The sequence below is a fragment of the Heteronotia binoei genome, chromosome 1, assembly GCF_032191835.1.
Source record: "Heteronotia binoei isolate CCM8104 ecotype False Entrance Well chromosome 1, APGP_CSIRO_Hbin_v1, whole genome shotgun sequence".
Lineage (NCBI taxonomy): Eukaryota > Metazoa > Chordata > Lepidosauria > Squamata > Gekkonidae > Heteronotia > Heteronotia binoei.
The window spans coordinates 173,975,051-173,996,228 of NC_083223.1; the positions used below are offsets into that span (position 1 = coordinate 173,975,051).

At 41.6% G+C, this 21,178-nt stretch overlaps 1 protein-coding gene across 4 annotated transcripts in view; it reads left to right on the top strand.

Moving 5' to 3' along the window:
- Window positions 1–2,772, top strand: part of CDC42EP3 (CDC42 effector protein 3) — a 39,047-nt gene extending 36,275 nt beyond the window's left edge. For 3 of the 4 annotated variants that reach the window (XR_009555681.1, XR_009555682.1, XM_060244321.1), the window contains one exon: window positions 323–2,772. Coding sequence is in view for 1 of the 4 variants with exons in the window: in XM_060244321.1 (XP_060100304.1) it covers window positions 597–1,367 (771 nt within the window). In the remaining 3 variants the exon portion in view is untranslated. The remainder of the gene's footprint in view (window positions 1–322) is intronic. The other variant, XR_009555683.1, reaches the window with a different exon arrangement.
- Window positions 2,773–21,178: the final 18,406 nt, after the last annotated feature.

A 21,178-nucleotide genomic window follows, 5' to 3' on the forward strand; every position in this document is an offset into this window, starting at 1 on the left:
TGTCCAAAGAGGTGTGGACTTTGCCTTGCACTGAGCTAGAAAATGACCGAATGAGGAACCAAAATACTGAGCTTATTAAATGAATTGTGTTTGGCAACCACGTCTAAGGAGCTCTGACTTAAAAAATGTACACAGTCAGGAAAAGGGTTAGTTGGCTCTTGTTAGATGACTCCCTTTATCCTGCCTAATGAAGGGAAGCCACATCATAGGGCTAATCTCCAGGCTGGAACTGTCAGGAACATTACTGATTGTTTGTGCAAATATGAGACTGCTTGAACCATGAAGAAGCAGTTAATAATAATTTGTTTTGTTTCTCATGCAGGTTTCTGAAGTCCTGGAAGTAAGGGAGAGCTCTCTTGTATCTTGGCAGAGTGTCAGCCATTGAACCTGGAGGAGGAAACCTACACTGAAGTTCTCTAAGTTCCAGATTTCTGTTACTTGAAAGAATCACTGGTCAATAATGTGAAGAAGAAAACACTTAAGATTTTTCTGGAGAAGAAGACCTCATATTTGTGGACTGTTTTTTTGTTTGTTTGTTTGTTTGATGTTTATAATTCTTCCTTTGTAAGCCAGGCTTTGTCGAGCACCACCAAAAGATGCCAGCAAAGACACCCATCTACCTGAAAGCTGGCAACAATAAGAAAGGGAAGAAATTCAAGTTGAGGGACATTCTGTCTCCTGACATGATCAGCCCACCTCTGGGTGATTTTCGCCACACAATTCATATTGGGAAAGAAGGACAACATGACGTTTTTGGAGACATCTCATTTCTGCAAGGAAATTATGAGCTCTTACCTGGGAATGAGGGAGAATCAACAGGCAGTCAGTGTGGAGGGCACAATGAGTTCCTGAGGGCAAACAGCACTTCTGACTCTGTGTTTACTGAAACTCCTTCCCCGGTGCTTAAAAATGCCATATCACTTCCTGCCATCGGTGGTTCTCAAGCCCTCATGCTGCCCTTGTTGTCACCGGTGACATTTTATTCAAAGCAGGACTCTTTGGGGCCGTTAAGGAATCCCAGACACAGTTGTGAGCCTGTAATGGAAGAAAAGTTGCAGGAGAAGAGCAAACAGTTAGAGAATGGGAAAATATACAAAGATGACATCACATGGCAGCGGAACGTCCCAACATCGCATTATGCTAACGGAAGAGACAGTCATTCATCCAGCCTTTCAGAACAATACACTGAATGGCAAACAGAGGACTTATTTGACAATGGCCATCTTTCATGTGATTTAACCAAGACTCAAGTAAAATCTGAAGAATCCCTCTCAGATCTGGCTGAGCCCCTCCTGTCTCTCCAGATTGATCTGGGGCCCTCACTTTTGGATGAAGTGCTCAATGTAATGGACAAAAACAAATCATAGAACATGTTACTCTTTTCACTTCATGATAATACAACTGAAATGTAAGGGCATCATCCAGCAAAAGCTAAGCACTTGAAACCACAGTCCTCCTATACAAACTCCCTGGGAAATGAGACTTCTTGAACTCAGTGAGAATTACTTCTCAGTAAACATGTATAGCATAGGGCTTTCATATCTGCTGATTTCAGTGGGAGACTTAAACATGCTTAACTTTGACTGTTGTACCTTCTATCTATATAAAATCAATTCTCTTTGCAGTTGACAAGTTTTCTAGAATGAAATATTTTTTTACTTAATGTCCATGATTTTTTAACATGGCAAATGTCTTACATCAAGGGGACATAATTTTCTTCCAAATGTAAAATGTTTTATAAGAACTAAAACTCGTTGTCAACATAATACTTGGGCAAACTCTAAGTTAATCCAGTTCATTTTCAGGATCTTTTTTCTCCAGGATCCTGTATGTACTCAGCAGAAGATTTATGAAGTGAAGGTTAAATGTTAATGAATTCAGCATTACTTAATATGTAACTCCTCTCCTTCCCAGAATGGTAGAATTGTTTAATATTAGCAATGTTTTTCATTCTTGTTGCACTGTTATTCCTCAGTGTTGAAACATAAGTATGTACTCAGATGGGAATGGCCTTTTCTTTTTTTGTTCAACTAATATGGAAAATAGAGAGCCAGTGTGGTGTAGTGGTTAAGCACAGAATCTGACAGAACTGGGTTTGATTCCCTGCTCCCACTCGTGAAACCTGCTGGGTGACCTTGGGTCAGTCACATTCTCTCAGCTCCCATCTACCTCACAGCGTGCTTGTTGTGGGGAGAGGAGGTGAAGGTGATTGTAACTCACTTTGATACTCCTATCTGTAGAGAAAAGTGGGGGACAAGAACTGACCCTATTATGGAAAGTATATGTAGCCAATACAATGGTGCCATAGAAATTACTTGAGCCTCCAGTGCTAACTCAAATGTATTGAGTCTTAGGAAATCCGGTTTAAAAAGATGAAGTGTCAAACTGCAGTTGCAATTAAATTATTTTAGGAGCTGGAATCTATTTTTATGCACATTAGACTTTTAATTGTAGGTTCTACATACATACAGGATTGCACCAGAAAGCTGTTGCTTGGCATTTTCTTGGAAAGCATTTGTATAAATTGTATATTTGTGTGTGTGTGCAGGAAAAAAATGTATTTGATCCTTTAGCTTTGTTCTTTCAGTTCTTGATGCTGTCACACAAATGTTACATTTTGCAATGGATTATTTTATGTTTTAGAGGAAGGCACTGACTATCACAATGCTCAAATGAGATTGTGCTGCAGAAGATAGTATTCCAGGGAATGTAGCGATGTCCCTGCATTGCGTAGATACTTTGTGCAATACAATAAAAAACTAAATGTGGGAATACCTGTCCTTGTGATTGAGTTGATTTGTATTGAGACCCACTTTCTACACTTTCCCTTTGAATTTTACTAGTTCATTGTTTCAGCAGTACTAAGAGGAAAGTAATGTTTAAATTAAGAGAATTTCTCTGGGCTCCATATTTCAAACATTAGTTATCGCTGAAAGAGGAAAGAAGGACCTTGCAAAATTCATTCCTCCTTGTGTATATAATGCAGGGGTATCAAACATGTGACCCATGAGACATATTCATCCCATGCAGGCCTCAAATCCAGCTCCCAAGCAACTTCCCTCTCCTGTTTCCTTTACCAGGGGGCTGCTGCTGCATAGCTTTCTTTTTTCGAGCTCCCTCAGTGGTGCTTTGCTTCCTGCCTCTTCCCTCAGCCCCCCCCTCAGAGAGTTCTGTGGCTGCTTCCCGCTTTTTAGGAGAGATACAAAAACAAGCCTCTCACTCACACACACGCATTTACAGAGTTTCTGCTTGAAAGGTTGAAACGCTTAGGGCTCTTTAGCTTGGAGAAACGTCGACTGAGGGGTGACATGATAGAAGTTTACAAGATAATGCATGGGATGGAGAAAGTAGAGAAAGAAGTACTTTTCTCCCTTTCTCACAATACAAGAACTCGTGGGCATTCGATGAAATTGCTGAGCAGACAGGTTAAAACGGATAAAAGGAAGTACTTTTTCACCCAAAGGGTGATTAACATGTGGAATTCACTGCCACAGGAGGTGGTGGCGTCCACAAGCATAGCCACCTTCAAGAAGGGGTTAGATAAAAATATGGAGCAGAGGTCCATCAGTGGCTATTAGCCACAGTGTGTGTGTGTGTGTGTATATATATATATATTTGGCCGCTGTGTGACACAGAATGTTGGACTGGATGGGCCATTGGCCTGATCTAACATGGCTTCTCTTATGTTCTTATGCTTCCTTCTCCGGGGCTGTTCTTCCTGTTTCAGGAAGGAAAGAGAGAGAAAAAGAAAACAAATTTGGAATCCTATCATGCCAGCATAAGACCAACATTTTATTCCAGGTATAACCTTTGGTGTGCAAGCATGCTTCTTGGGTAGATGGATTCTTCTGACAAGCACAATGTATATTAAGGAAATTATTTTGGCTTATTCTGAAACGTTTTTTTAAAAAAGATTGGATTTCTCTGTTCCTATCTGGATTTATTTTCTTTCAAACAGACTCTGAATAGGAATTAGAACACTTGGATTGGTTCTTATATTTTGGAGAGTGGAGTTTTCTGATGTCAAATGATAGCACAAAGGACTTCTTTTGTAGAAAAGGCCCAGCAGGAACTCATTTGCATATTAGGCCACACCCCCAATGCCAAGCCAGCTGGCACTGTGTTCCTGCTCAAAAAAAGCCCTGGCAGTACACATCGGTAATAAGACAGGAAAACTAGCTCTCAATTCAGTTCAGGAGGATGCATTGCCTTGAACTTCATTATCAATTGCAATTCAGCAGTCTGTTTCTAATCTATCTTTGAAATTATTTTGTAAGAGCACTGCTGCTCTTAGGTCAGCAACTGAATGTTGTGGTTTCTAATGTTGGACTTATGCCCATTTATTCTTTGCATCCTCCTGGACTGAATCTTCCTGGATGGAATTGAGACCTAGGTTTCCTGTCTCATTACCTACACTGAGATCTCCATGCCTACTACCCCTCTGCATATCACGCCTAATCAATCAAGCCTGCTATTGTCATTTGAAATCATTTTTATAAAATTTATATCTCCAGTACCTCATGTTACATTTTATGGCACAAATGGCCCAGCCCAACAAAATGGCATTTATGTCAGTTCCAGCCCTCAGCTCTAGTGGGCCCTTACATGCAGTGATTGTCATGTTATGTCACCAGTGCTGAGCCAGCAATGGACATACAGAGTTTCTTCCCCTATAGGAATGGAGGGATATCCTTTGTAGCTGGATCTCTCTATGCATTGGAGCTCCTGTAGCCAAAAGACCTCTTGATATTAGTTGATCCTGTGTTTTAGACAACATTTATACAGCATAGCGTGTACTTAAATCTGTCTTTCACACATGTTAATTTTATTAATAAAGTAGGTGTTGACTGTGTTCCCTGCAATGGCTGCCCTACCAATGCTGATTTATGGCATATTATATCACAACAACTGTTAGTCTTCAGCAATTGTTTGCCTTTCTGTGGCACCTCATTATAGTTTACTGAATAACATGACTAATTAATGCTGAACAGTTAAAGTTATCTTTTTGTAGTAGACATAGAAAATTAGTTGAAGGGTAGGTGTGGGCTGAAATCCTAAGGGGTTTCCTGGTTTTCTTTGCATAAGTCCACTTGCTTCAGTAAATGCTAGAGACAGAACCATTCGATTTCTCTGTGTAGGAGTTGGTAAAACATCAGAGTAAAACACAATTCATTAATGTTTAGCAGGCTTTGTTTTGCATTGTGACCACTGAATTGTCTCTTATAATTCAATAGCATCTGCACAATTATCCCAATAGAAGGTGATCTGACAGATTTCTATATAATTTTGCATTTCACAGACTAGGTTCCATCACATAACAAGATAGCAGTACAATTCAGTTGTAAAAGAACTACCGTAATTATACCTCATATGGGGGCTTAAAAGGAGTCTTATACTTGTAGTGGGCCATCAAATGTAAAGGGAAGACAGGTACAGATCAACACACAAAGTGCCTATATCACACATTAGTTTTGGTGGTTACCGGAGGGGGGGCGGGGAGTTGTTCTGCAGCCACTGAAATGGCACTGGCCATGTGCTAAATGGCTCAACTGGGCCTTACTTTCTTTTGCCAAAATCAAGAAAGTGTTCCCAAGGTTAAGAGAAAGTGAGCTCTTGCATTTTGTTCTACCCTGTTGAATTAATAGGTTTGATTTCTGCAGACAGAAAGCATGGACCAAACCTTCTGAAAGCACAGATGAATTCAATATGCATGAACTTTCCACCTTTCTGTCAAGTCAGCAGTAATATGTTTGGAAGGTGGTGGGGGGTATGGGAGAATGGTTTCATCTTTGGCAGGACCACTCTTTAGTCAGGGTAGCTTTAGTGAAATCAGAATGTGCAGGTTTACAGGACCTTTATTGACCAGAAGTCTGATATTTTTGGCTGAACAAAGCTTTCTAAGTTTAAGCTCTTCTGTTACGTTGCCTTTATGGAAATACTATTCTTTGGAAAGGGATCTCCCACCAGGGAAATGTATCAACTAATCTTACAATTAAGATAATATCCTTTTGTGTTTTGTGTTGTTATTCCCCTTGCCACTTTGCTGGGCTGCAAAGCCCTTTGTTTAAATAGCAACCTCTTCTACTTGAGCTCATCAAATCAGAATGCTGACTTTATTAGATCTTGGCCATTTTCACAGCAGTAGACTCCTCCAGGGAAAATGAGCAATAGAAAGCAGATAATGCTGTTCTGAAACCAGTTGATGAAGACAATATTACTGATAAAGCAAATTTGCTAGTATGAATATCTTTCCCAGGGTTTTCTGAAATGAAATTCTGGATATGATCCAACCAAAATTACGCATTCTTATAGCCCATTAATTGCAAAGAAATTATAAACCTCTCCCACTGGACTAAATGGAGCTTAAAATGCTTAATTTGGCTAGATTTTGAGTCCTGTAAAAATTAGGGGGGGGGGAACTTGCCAATTTTCATATTGGCCGCCCTGAGCCACTTGTGGGAAGGGCGGGGTATAAATCTTAAATAAATAAATAAATAAATAAATAAATAAATATTTTATCAAAGTGTTGTAGGAAGTGCTGTCAAGTGCAGCTGTCTTATGGTGACCTTATAGAGTTTTCATGGCAGAGTATGAACAGAGGTGGTTTTCCATTGCCTGCCTCTGCATAGCAATCCTGGATTTCCGTGGTGGTCTCCCATCCAAGTAGAAACTAGGGCCAGCCCTGTTTAGCAGCCAAGATCTGATGAGATCAGACTTGCCTGGACCATCCAGGTCAAGATACTGGTATCTAGAGAACCAAAAAGCTATGTTAAATCTGCACAAGAAGTAATGTTTGAAGATACACATACTCAGTTATACAATATAAGATATTTTGCCACCATATCTGGTGGCATTAATCTGGTGGTATTAATACCACCAAATCTGGTGGTATTAATCTTACAGCAGAAGAACTTATTTACGATAAATCCCCTAGGTTAATAATCTGAATGTTCAGTAGTTGCATAACACACTGGGCACATTCCAGTATGGATCCAGCATCTCTTCTTTTGCTATCAATGGAAGTTAAAATTTCCCCAGTTCTGGATTGTGCTCATTGATTTCCCCAAACCACCAAGGAATAATTTAATGTGCCTCTATATGTGCACACCCTGGATAAAAATTGCTGCTTTTGGTGCAATGCTTAGTCATAGTTAAATGAAATTATACAGCACTCCTTGTCATTGTGTGATCTTTGACACCAGCATTTTCCAACTTACGGTCCACAGACTCCCTAGCAGGCCATGGGTGCATATGTTGTGATCTACAAAATGCAATTCAAAAGATATATCCTCCAGCTAAGATTCTCTCTATGAGTCAGTGTGCTTGACAATTCAAGCCTGCAAAAGATCTTGAGGGATGTCAGCTAGGGATTCATCCTGTACACCACAACCAACTCTGGCCAAAGGAAGGATCTACAAGAAGACAAACTTCCTATAAACTGAACTGACTAAAACAGGGTTCTCCTATGTTTATTGTGATAGACACACGAGGCCCCTTGTTCCCATTGCCCTTCCCTTCCAAACTATAGGAGCAGAGAGTTTGAACCAATTAAATGTTACCCTTCTCTTCAGGGGTCATGTTGTAGAAAAAGAGGTGCCAGAGCTCATTAACTCATTTATGCCACACACCCCTGACATCACCGGAAGGTGTACTACAATATATCGGCTCAGTGTCTACCTTAAAATGCTTTTTGAATTATAATTAACATAATAAAACCTTACTCCCATCATACTTTTCAAATTACTTTCTCCTATGTTGCCACAATGGTATGATGAAAATGGGGTGGGAATTATTGTGGAGTTCATCTTTTTCTTGAATTGACCCACATGTCGTCAACAGGAATGAGACTTCAGGTACTTTCATATGGCTAGTGTACACTTAGCTCAAATACAAGGCTTGTGGGGCACGTGCCCTGCAAGCTGTAATTTTATGGCTTGTGGGGTAGGCATAAATGCTACCCTGTGGGGCCATGGAGGACTGCTGGGGACAAGACTTCCCCCACCAGCCAGCTGGCAGGTCTCTGGGGGGAACTCCAAAAATTGGGGGATCCCCTGTCCCCACCTGGGAACTGGCATCCCTATCTGTTTTTAAACATTCAACTGCCTCAAGTGCCATTTCAATAAGTGTTTAAATATAAGACAAGGCAGTTCCTATATTTTCCCTCATTTCCTGTGCTGCATAAAAGCCAAAACCAATATATAAACAAAGGGTGGGGCAGTTTAAGTTTATTTCTGTGAGAAGACATACACGTTACTGTAGGGCAACTCGATCACTGGGAAACTGAAGTTTTGGCTGGAAAAATCTGCCAGAGAGTTAGAGATACAGGGGTCTGGCATTACATGCCCTGCAGAACTGCCAGTCTTACTAGTCCTGCATGTCCAAAATGATGTCTGGATGAAAGATTTTTCAAGTTCAAGACTTCATAAAGAAACAATTGTCAACAAGCCTAAACCACCTTTTTACATTTTCAAAATAAGTTATCAGTAAGTATCCACAGCACGATTTCTGAATCACAGTACTGACAAATATATTAATCACAGTATTAGTTATAGAGTAACTGCACAGCTGAGTCTGATTTGGGCTATGTAAAAAGTGTGTTTGTCACCCCTGCAAGTAGATTGCTTTTCAGATTAAGCAGGAAATCAACAAGAAAAAAAGTAAGCCTCTGCAGTAGTGTATAAATAATCTAATTAGAGAAGAAAACAGAGAAATGGTTGTGCTATGTGCAAGTTAAGCAAACACACAGATGAAGAGAAGGGTGCATGGTTTTCATTAGATACTTTAATTGGACAATTTGCATGACACCACTCTCCATCATCCTATTGCCACAAAGCAAATGCTAATAGAAAATTCCCTGATACTTCATGATGATGGTAACCTTTGGTTGCTTGGTGGAGAAATTTGGAACGAATTGACAGGAAGACGGAGACAAAAATGGTTTAGATTGCAGTGCAGGTACCACTTTATATTATCCATTAAAATTCAGGCATAAACCAAGGCAGAGTCAGTAAATGAGACTATAGGTCAGGGGTGTCAAACATGTGGCCTGGGAGCCAAATCAGGCCCCCAAGAAATCGGCTGTCATCTGCTTCCTTCTCTCTCTCTCTTGCTCCTTCTGCATAACAGTTTGCTTTGCAAAGCTTGCTCAATTGCACAGAAGCTACAGAGCAAAACCTCTATTTTTTCCATTAGCTGAGGCTCCACCCTTGGGGGGCAAGGGGGGAAGGCAGAGCTCGTTTTTCCGGGCTCTCTCAATCACACAGCATAGCTACTGAGCCAAGTGTCTCTTCCTTCTATTGATTGAGGCCCTGGAGAAGGAAGGAAAGAGCCACAGCTTCCTTTGCCCCATTCTCTGGATCCCATGGGAGAAATACAAAGAAAGCACCTTTAAGACCAACAAGTGCTAATGTTTTGAGCATGTTTTATTTTAAGGTTTTTTAAAAAAAAAATTAATTGTATTTGTCTGTTTCCTTTATAAATTTTATATCTCTGCTACCTTATCTTAAATAGGTACACATATGGCCCAGTTCAACATGGTCCGGCCCAACAAGGTCTCATTTATGTCAGATCCAGCCCTCATAACAAATGAGTTTGACACCCCTGCTATAGGTTATACCATGTGGATTCCATTTTCTGGGTCTCTGTTAAGGAAAGTTTAGCAGAAGAGACAGAATATTTCTAAATTACTAATAAAGAACAGCATAACTGGAAATAGCAATATGGTCAAGCAAAGCTGTTATTTGTAATAATTTCTTGCAATCTCACCTAAAATATTAATTGAACTCATAGTTTCCTATTCATCTTGCTTATTAAAGAATTCTTTTTTCTTTTGAAATGGCTGTTTGGAAGCTAATTTTGTAATGCTATTTTCATGTTAAAACTTTCTTAAATAGACACGCAGATTAATTAGCTCTTAAAGTGTAGCCTTCCTTGACCCCTGGAGAATGAATGCAAGGGTAGGATCTTGAAACAGGCAGTGCCTCCTTTTCCCTCCAAACAAAACAAAGTGCTCCCTCCCTGGCAGACGACACTCCCTGATTTGCATCAGATTTGTAGAGCTACTTGCACCCTCCTTGACCCTCATCCCAATGAGATCTAAGAACAAAGGAGATAAACTTAATAATAATAATAAATTTTAATTTATATCCCGCCCTCCCCGCCAAGGCAGGCTCAGGGCGGCTTACAAGGCATAGTACATCGTACAATGATACAATAAAATTCAAACAATTAACAATTAAAATACAATTAGATATAAACAACATTTAAGTTAATAATATAAAACCACAATATAACATAAGATGGTGCTAAAGTCTTGATGTGCGTATAAACATAGTTTTTATGATGATGATGCAATGGTTCCACCTTAAAAGGCCAGCTGACAGAGGATGATTTTGCAAGCCCAACAGAACTGATTAAGGTCCTGTATGGCCCGCACTTCCTCTGGTAGCTGGTTCCACCATTGGGGTGCTGTTACCAAGAAGGCCCGCTCCCTTGTCGCTTTTAGTTTGGCCTCCTTTGGCCCAGGGATTTTCAACAGATTTTGTGAGCTAGATCTCAGTACTCTCTGGGGAACATATGGGGAGAGACAGTCCCTAAGGTAAGCAGGTCCTCGGCCATATAGGGCTTTAAAGTAATAACCAGCACCTTGTAACGAACTCTGTACACAATTGGCAGCCAGTGCAGTTCCCATAACCTAGGCTGTATATGTTCCCACTTAGGGAGTCCATTAACAGGCTGGCTGCCACGTTCTGCACTAGCTGCAGTTTCCAGGTTCGGCACAGGGGCAGCCCCATGTAGAGGGAATTACAGTAGTCTAACCTCGAGGTGACCGTTGCATGGATCACTGTTGCCAGGTCGCCACGCTCCAGGAAGGGAGCCAGCTGCCTCGCCCGCCTAAGATGAAAAAAGGCGGATTTAGCAGTGGCTGCTATCTGGGCCTCCATTGTCAGAGAAGGCTCCAGTAGCACCCCCAAGGTCTTGCCCCTGTGCACCAATTCCAGTGGCACACCATCAAAAGCCAGTAGGGGGATTTCCCCTCCCAGACTGCCGCGGCCCAGGCAAAGGACTTCTGTCTTCTCTGGATTTAACTTCAACCTAAGCCAACCTGCCACAGCTTGCAACGCCAGGTCCAGATTTTCAGAGACATCGTCAGTCCAGCCGTCCATCAGTAGATAGAGCTGGGTGTCATCAGCATACTGGTGACAACCCAGCCCATATCTCCAGGCGATCTGGGTAAGGGGGCGCATGTAGATGTTAAATAACATTGGGGAGAGGACCGCCCCCTGAGGCACCCCACAGTTAAGTAGGTGTCTCTGGGATAGTTCTCTCCCAATCGCCACTCTTTGTCCCCGTCCTTCAAGGAAAGAGGAAAGCCACTGCAAGCCCAGCCCCTGAATCCCTGCGTCGGCGAGGTGGCAGGTCAGCAACTGATGGATACCACCCCAAGTTTCCAGGGTGTTAGGGGCAGCCATATATGAGGTCACCACAGAGGGCGGGTTCACAATGAGGCAGCACATAGACCAGTTGCGGTCATGTAAAGTGCCTGGAGACGGGGTTGAGGAGAAGAGCCTGAACGACCCACCGGTTGCACCAGCCTGGATGATCCACCAGTTGCACCAGCCTCGACAGCCTCCGAACCGGCAGAAGCAGAGGCCCTGGTTCCCACACCCCCTGGGGTGCCAGAGGTCTCTGGTGACCCGGAACCACCATATGTGCCCAAGACCTCTGGAGACCCGCAACCACCAACCGAAAGTCCAGCATTGCCAGCCCCACAGCTCACCATGCCAGAAGCCATGCCAGGTCCACCAGCCACTCCAGTGCTCAGGAGGTCAACGCAAGAGCACCGCAAGTTGGTGTACCTGAAGAACTATGTAAGTTAGGGCTAGCGAACTAAGGGGGGGAGGGATGTTGTGTGTGTGGACTCTATTGAGTGTGTGTGGACTGAATTGGGTGTTCCTGCCTGGCTCATTGGAGCTATATGAATGGAGCTTGGGGTCTTGGGAACAATGGCCAGTAGGATCCAAATTCCTGCTGCCCTACCCCAATCATAAGTCCCTGCCAGTTTGAATGACCCAATAACGTGTTTGTGCGGGAACCCTGAGTTGTATATAGCTGGCCCCATGGGTCCAGTTCTCCAGTCTTTACAGTGCAGCCACCTACAATGCTGTACCTAATAAAGAGCTGTTATTCACTACCACCTCGCTGCTTCAATGTGTGGAACCCACTATATTATAAAGGGTTTCCACCCCCATCCCCTACTCTCAGCCCTGTGGATACCAGGCGTCAGCTACTGGTGAGAGGAGCCCTTCCTAGCACTGACATTACCAGCTCAATGCCACTTCTCAGTTGTGGAACAACCTTGCTAATTAATTTATTGATTTCAGCTGTTGTAACAGTTGGGTGGGGAAGCTTTGCTCATCTTCTCTCAGAATAGGATTCTGATTGGATGAAGAAGGACAGAAGAGCAGTGATTTATAAATGTAGACTATTCTCATAGGTATCACTCTAGCCCGTTACTTTACTTATTACCTTGATTTGCAATATTTGCCTAAGCTCTGTTACTTTGCCATTACTTCTCTTTTGGATTATGCCGCTTGACTTTCAACTGAATTTGCTAATGCCTTAAGAACTTAGCATCTGTGATGTAAGAACCTTCAGGGAGTGTATTTGGGAAGTTACTTTCTTGTTTTTATGTGCTTTGAACTTTTACTGGAACTATACTGTTTTAAAATCTTTTAATTTATTTTCTTTATAATAAAACCTATGATCTTCTGTTGTTGTGAGTTAACTGGCCGTGACCCAGGGTAATCTTTTTTATGCTATCCAAGGACAGTCTAGTTTGAGACCGGGGAACAGTTCTTTCAGAACAAGGTGCTACAGCCTTAATAGACAACTAAAAGAAACAATGATGTTGAACAGAACTAAAAAAATGTGGATATTCACACAACCTATCTATTCTGATGGGAAAATTTCTGCACCTCCAGAACTTCTGCCTTTTATATGGAAAATACTGGTCACAACATTATTATTAGTGTAGCAAAGAATAATAGTAAAAATGGATACAATTTCAGAAAGTTACTTTATGTTTAATTGTCTACAGTGAAAGTCAGTCACTATTTCTACTAGACCCTATCTATGTTTTGGTCTTACCCATGTTTTAGGACAATTTGTAATGGAATAATAAATATTCTGGCTCTAGCACATATTAAGTGCCAGCCCTCCATAAACAAAATGTGGGGCTTCATGAATTTGCAGTGCATGCACTATGTCTCATCTCATCTGAAAAAAGTCACAAATCACTTTGACAGCATGAAGTCTGACCTCAAATAGCTCATAATTAAAAGGTTCACAAGCTTCCATAACCACATAGCTAGGGACCCTCTCATTTAGCAGTCAGAGATGTTAGATCCCATCCGCTTGGCACACTTCTAGCTAATACACTATAACAATGAACCATAATCTAGCTGTTCATGAAAGAAAATGAGGTGGTGGTAAGCAAATTGCTGGGCTTTGTCAGAAAAACATTTCTGCTGAGGGCTTAAATTGCATGGGAATCAATGAACTTTAAGCATGTGCTTAAGTACTGTTCTAAGAACAAAACATCCATACATGACATCCTTGTAACAGACAGAGGATACAGTCTTATGCAATCTGAGTTGTTCCTGAGGAGTGAACAAAATGAGTGAGGATATTTGAACACTTGCTGGCTTGACTTACATCTTGTTTTTCAGGCATAAACGGGCCTAATCTCTCAGCAGACTATTCATCTGTTCATTGACCTGTTCATGGCTGTTTGGGAGGTTGTTTCACAACAGTCTTTCCTAACCCTACAAAAGATTGTAGTTTGCTGTTCACACAAGTGTGTGCCCCATAGGGTTGCCAATCCCCAGGTGGGGGCAGGGGATCCCCCAGTTTGGAGGCCCTCCCCTCACTTCAGGGTTGTCAGAAAGCAGGGGGAGGGGAGGGAAATGTCTGCTGGGAACTCTGTTATTCCCTATGGAGATTTATTACCATAGAAAATCATGGATAATTGATCTGTGGGTGTCTGGGGCTCTGGGGGGGGCTGTTTTTTGGGGTAGAGGCACCAAATGTTCAGTATAGCATCTAGTGCCTCTTCCCAAAATACCCCCCAAGTTTCAAAAAGATTGGACAAGGGGGTCCAATTCTATGTGCCCCAAAAGAAGGTGCCCCTATCCTTCATTATTTCCTATGGAAGGAAGGAATTGAAAAGGCGTGGCGTCCCTTTAAATGTGATGGCCAGAACTCCCTTTGGAGTTCAATTATGCTTGTCACAGCCTTGATCTTGGCTCCACCCCTAATGTCTCCTGGCTCCACTCCCAAAGTCTCCTGGCTCCACCCCCAAAGTCCATAGATATTTCTTGAATTGGACTTGGCAACCCTAGTTCCCCAAGCCTCAGATTCAGCAGGAGCTCATAGGAGTGCAGCTCCTGAACCATTCTGTGGGTTCCCCCTCTTCCTCCCCACCTACCTTGTCCATTGAATAGTAGGCACAGCTGCATAACAATCCCTAGATTAGAAGAGCAGCCAGCCAGCCAGCCACTAGGGGCTTTGTCCAGCAGCCCTCATTAACCCCTGGAGAAGCCTGTGCCACCCTTTCTCCACTTATGTGATTTTGGGCAATGGGTGGCTTGCTGGTCTTTTGAGAGAGAGGATCTCCAGCCAGCCCAAGCAGGCCTCGCTCGCCTGGGGCTCTCCTTTCTTCCATCAGGTTGCTTTTTTGGGGGGGTGGCATATGCTAATGAGTTATACTAATGAGCTCCCCGATCTATTTTTCTACAAAACGACCCCTGGTGTTCCCACACAACCTGACTGAGTTCTACTTTGCCCTTCCACTTGGCAGGAGTTAGGGACAGTAGCCTGTCCTGCCCCGAGAGATAAAATAGCCACACAGCTCTTTCACATCTGAGCCTGTGCTTCAGCATCCAGTCAGCAAAAAAGCAAACAATTTGAAGGGTAGCTCTGCCTGGTAATATGGCCCAGAGCTTTAACTCTACCTCTAGGAGAGCACAGAGTACCCAGTTGTGAGACCTGTCTCTGCTGATGAGCAGGCCTGTTAGATGAACAGACTGGTGATGTTTCTTGCTCAGTCCTCCAAGATTATGAACAGCATAGAGCAAGCTAGACAGCTAGCTGTCTGTTCTGTTTTAACTCACCTTCTCTAACCAGTAGAATTGTAATCTCAGGGAACTCCCTTCCTGTTTGTTCTCCTCTTCCTTTTTCTTCCCTGCATGCATTAGGCAGAGCAGCATGGTGTCTCTCCTCCTCTGAACTAAGCAGATGGCCTGCTATCAATCCAAAGCCATCCACAGTTAGATAGAATAGTTTAGACACTCTTTCTCTCCACTACACATATGTTATGGGTTTTTTTAATACATCCACCAGTATTGGTTTCTTAACTTAAAGCAAAGGCTCTCTGCGCAATTTGTGAGATAGTGTGGTAACCATTAGACTAGGTCATGTTGCTGTGCTGAAGCTCAGAAGGAGCACTCTGCGGAGTGAAGGTAAGGACAGCTGCCTGACCAGTCCAGCCATCCTAAACCAGACCCAGCCCAGGCCACGTACCATTTAGTTTGACTCTTCAGAAAGGGCAGGTTGATGTGAATGGAATCCTGTGTAGGTGGAATCTTGTGTGTGAGTGTGCAAGGATCCAATCTGGTGACTAGTCAGTAAAAAACTGTTTGTAATCACAAGTTTAAAAAGAGAATTCACCTTCATATAAAACAAATCTTTTTTGTTTTATCAAGCCTTCTATTGCCGTGATCTCTCTACTCTTCAGGCTTCATACAAAACTTCCCGCACAGCAGCAACCCAAAGCCCTTATACTTGCTACCCTAAGAACAGCTTGTAACTGAGGGGAAGTTTAAAATCTCAAAACCAACCAGGTCTCCCAGGTTCATCAGAAGGCAGTATGGGAAATTAACTGTCACAGCAGGCTTTGTTTTGCTCAGTGCTGAACCAAACAGATCCAGTGCTTGGCCTGCATCTGATTGTCACACAGTCACAACAAAATGACTGTCAAATGTGTTCAGTGTGGAATTTCTGGCATCCCTAAAAGTGAGAGCAGTTGCATAGATATGGTTGGATGGATTCTTCCTCCATGAGATTATATTCAAACTAGACTTGCCAACCTCCTGGTGGTAGACTAGGAGGTAACCGTGCTAACGAACAACAAATATCACAATAATAAGGGTGCTTAATTGCACTTCTAAGTAAGCATTTATATCAAAGAGTCAAGCAATTGCTGATACTTCTTTATGAACATACATTAGATAACAAAAATGATGTATAAAATCAATTTATATACATCAACTCATACAAAAAAGCCTGGTCCACTGACTAACACAGACACAAAAGTCCATATTTTGCCAAGGTGCCAAAGTTCATAACTCCAGAATTAGTAGTATTGTGACACGATTCTGGTGAAGTCGTGTTTCTATGGCAACTCTTCTGACAAAAATTTTCTCTCTCTCTCTCTCGGCTTGGCTTCGCGAACGAAGATTTAAGAAGGGTGCAACAGTCCACGTCTGCTGCAGGCTCGCTGGTGGCTGACAAGACCAATGCGGGACAGGCAGGTCCTTTCTGGAACCATAACTCAATACATTCAAAATGCATGTCAGTATCCAAGGTAGCAGTTCTCTTAAGCAGCCATAGCTGCAAATAGTAATTCAAACCTGGAACCAGTGGGCATTCGATGAAATTGCTGAGCAGACAGGTTAAAACGGATAAAAGGAAGTACTTCTTCACTCAAAGGGTGATTAACATGTGGAATTCACTGCCACAGGAGGTGGCGGCGGCCACAAACATGGCCACCTTCAAGAGGGGTTTAGATAAAAATATGGAGCAGAGGTCCATCAGTGGCTATTAGCTATTGGCCACTGTGTGACACAGAGTGTTGGACTGGATGGGCCATTGGCCTGATCCAACATGGCTTCTCTTATGTTCTTATGTGTCACAATACTACTAATTCTGGAGTTATGAACTTCGGCACCTTGGCAAAATATGGACTTTTGGGTCTGTGTTAGTCAGTGGACCAGGCTTTTTTGTATGTTGATGTATATAAATTGATTTTGTACATCATTTTTGTTATCTAATGTATGTTCATAAAGAAGTATCAGCAATTGCTTGACTCTATGATATAAATGCTTACTTAGAAGTGCATTTAAGCAGCCTTATTGTTGTGACATTTGTAGTTCGTTAGCACGGTTACCTTCTAGTCTGCAATCTTCCGTTGCTAGTTCCCTTTTTGTTTTGTCTAACTTCTTGGTGGTGGCTGGATATCTCCTGGGATTACATTTGATTTCCAGGTATCAGAGATCAATTCACCTGGAGAAAATGGCCACTTTGGAAGATGGACTCTATGGCATTATACCCTACTGGCTGGTTGCCTGCGAAGGAATATTTTGGATGCCACAAGCCACTTGTCCGCTACATTGTCATCTCCAGTAGACATCGCTAATGATCTCCAACAAACCCCTGAGAGGATTACCCATCTTTCAACTCAAGCTGAGATACATACTACTACCTTGGGGACAAACAATCCCCCCCCCCCCAAGTCAGGGGTCTAAAATAATTAAGCAAAACTTGCAACAACCAACTTCTGACCTTCAAAGTGGTTCAGCTAATGGCTCTGTATTCCATGATATGAACAATTCTCTTGACCAACTCTCTTCAGCAAACTGACACTCAATTACTTCTCCTCTAACTACATTAAAATAATTTCCTGGAATATTGCAGGATGGAGGAGTAAAGTCAATGATGTGGATTTTCTTAGCTATATAAAAAGCTTTGATATCATACTTCTGCAGGAAACATGGTCTCATGATGTGATCCACTTAGAAGGATTTTATTCCTTCTGTCTTCCAGCCCATAGAGTCAAACCTAAAGGTCGTTTTCAAGCTGGGCTATTTTTATTTCCTTATCATTAAACTGTAGAGCTACTTGGTTACCGTCTGATACCCCTACAGAACAAGCCGTTAAACTTGTTTTTGAAAGCTCTATTTTGATTATCATTAATTTATATGTGCCCCCTACCTTAGATAGCTATACCCTTTCACAACATTGGGAACATATGTCCATTTTTATGGGAACATTAGAGCGGAGAGTTCCCTCTGCTGAAATCATTCTGGATGGGTATTTCAACACAAGAGTAGGAAAGGACCGTCTGATATTCTTTAGAGCTCTTGAGGTCAATCAGAATGATACCCTTCCCCCTCTCTTCTCCTTAGAGAGACAATCAAAAGATTGCTACATAAATTCGGCTGACCTACATCTCACCAAATTTTGCTTTCAGTTCAATAGAATATGGTTGAATGGACTTACCTGTTTTCCTAAGCCAGCAAATTTACATTTGTTTCCATAAAAGGATGTAGTGTAATTGACTACTTTCTAGTGTCTCCTCTCTTGGAATCTTGTGTTTTGAATTTTGAGATTGGGGATTTTGTTATTAGTGATCATCTGCCTTCGATCCTAACACTCAGAACATGCCTTTTGCCACCCCTTTCTATCCACTTGTCTCCCCGACCTCTGAGCCAGAAATTTACCTAAAATTATATGGAATGACCATTCTGTTCAGGTGGCATCTCAAATACTTCAACTCAGGCCTTTTTCTGGTCTTAGAGCCTCTATAATTGACTCTAAATTTCTCAGCTTACAATACTCTGATTTCTCAATTTTCTCAGTCACTCTGTATAAAATCCAATCATTCCATAAAAAAGAGTAAAAGGGGCATCAACTCTTGGTTTACTGAAGACTGCAGAGTATTAAAAACTAAATTATGTAACATCTAAAGCCAATTCCAAATTTCTAATGACCCCTCTTTTCTTTTAGAGTACTTCCAGGTAAAAAAACAGTTAGAGGAGAGCATGACAAGGGAAAAATTAGAGTATTTTCACAACCAATGGGACCAACTATATCAAGCCACTATATTAAACAATTCCAATAAATTCTGGGCTATAATCTCAGGGTCTATACATAAGGGGCCTATCCCTATGTCTGCAATCTCATCATGTGCATGGTTTCAATATTTTTCTGTTTTGTTCCAGTAAAACCAAGATTGCACTATTAAGCCATTTGATTTTTCTGAAAAGGACTTACCAGCCTGGCCACCTGTGATCCCAGACAAAGTAATAGAATTAATTAACCAACAAATCTGGGAAAGCTCCTAACCCTGATTTGATTCCTCCAGGGCTTCTGAAGTTAGACCCAGAATGGTGGTCTGTTCCCCTTGCTTCCCTTTTTACCATGATCAATCAAACAGGCCTTATTCCTGATGCTTGGCAGAATGCAGTTGTTGTTCCAATTCATATGAAAGGTGACCATACAACCACCTCCAACTACAGGCCAATCAGCTTTCTTTTCATCATAGGCAAACTATACGCCAAGCATCTATTAACCAAATTAAGTTCTTGGATGTCTTAGGCCCTGAACAAATTGGGTTTAGCAAGGGTAAATCTACAGTACATCACTGCATCACTTTAGTGCACCTGGCTGATAAATATACTTCTCCTAGGAATTCCAAACTTTACGCAGCTTTCTTGGACCTCAATGTGGCATTCGATTCAGTAGACAGAGAGTGACTATGGATACAACTATATCAACTGGGCATCGAGAAGAGACTTCTCAAATTAATCATAATGCTACACTCCTCCACCAATTGTCAAATCAAAATCTCAGGTTCTGGGGAACTTACACCTAAAATTCCCTTCAATAAAGGAGTTAAACGAGGATGCATACTTGCTCATTTCTATTTAATTTATTCCTCAATGATTTGGCTCCCGTACTAACAGAAGTAGATTGTCACCTCCCAAAATTGGACTCCCTGCATGTACCCATGTTGCCATACGCGGATGACACAGTACTCCTTTCTCTTATGAGGGTTGGGCTCAGACAACTATTGAACAGATGCCTTAGCTTTTTTCAAGAAAACAAACTGCATCTGAACTATGAAAAATCTAAAATACTGGTTTTTGCTAAATCTCATAAAACCCACAAATGGCTATTTGATGGGAAAGAAATAGAACAGGCTAGTCGTTTTAAAAACCTAGGTCTCCACTTTAGCTACAGCATGGCTTGGTCAGACACCATAAATCTATAATTAACTTAGCAGCCATTAGTGCATCAGCCATTTCTTGGGTTTTCTTCAATAGAGGCAACCAGTTCATCTCAGCGGCTTTAAAAATCTATAAGGCCAAAGTAATCCTGCAGTTACTGTATGGTATCCCAACATGGATTAATGCCTTTGAGTCTGATATTGAAAGAGTTCAGTTCAAATTTGTTAGGAAAATCATGGGTCTACCACGCTGTGGCCCATATGCCACTTTTTGTCTAGAATCAGGTCTTAATATATTAGAAACAAGAGCATGGCTTATATCTATCAAATATTGGCTATGTGTGCACTATTCCACTGACTGTGGAAGCTATCTATACCAAATGTTGTCTGAATCCTCATCCAAATGGATTGCTTGTATAGAGAAGAAAATATCCACCTTAGGTTTATCTATGGATTCTCTCTACATACTCCCTTTTACAAATGCATATTACCTAATTAAACATAGAATTTTAGATACAGAATTGCAAAAACTAATCAGTGCTGCAAATACATCTTGCTCCCCTTTGAAGTTTCATATTTCCCCAATTATTGGTCATCCGCCTTCTTATCTACCAATTCTCCATGTTCCACAATTGCACAGAACATTTACTCTTGCCAAATGTAATACTATTCCATCAGCAGTTACATATGGTAGATTTAAAAAAAGACTTTGTACATGCAACTTAAAACAACAGCATTGACCAGGTCAAAACTTTTCAGTATCTAGGAGTCATTTTTACATACAATGCTAGTTTAGGACACATACAATTGCATCAGAATTTACATACAATGCTGCTTAGGACATATACAATTGCAATCAGAAAAAAGTGTTAATGGTATCCTTAGATTCCTTAGGAAAGAGGGCTCAGGCTTTATACCTGTGGCTCTAAAATTATTCCAAGCAAAATCTTTAACTCAACTTTTATAAGGGTGACAAATTGGTTTAACTGCTTATGTTAAGGTCTTGGAAACTGTACAATCAAAATTTCATAGGGCCTTATTTTATGCACCTAGATGTACTTCTAATGTCATCTTAAGGCAAGAAACAGGCCTCCCCAGAGTAGAGTTAAA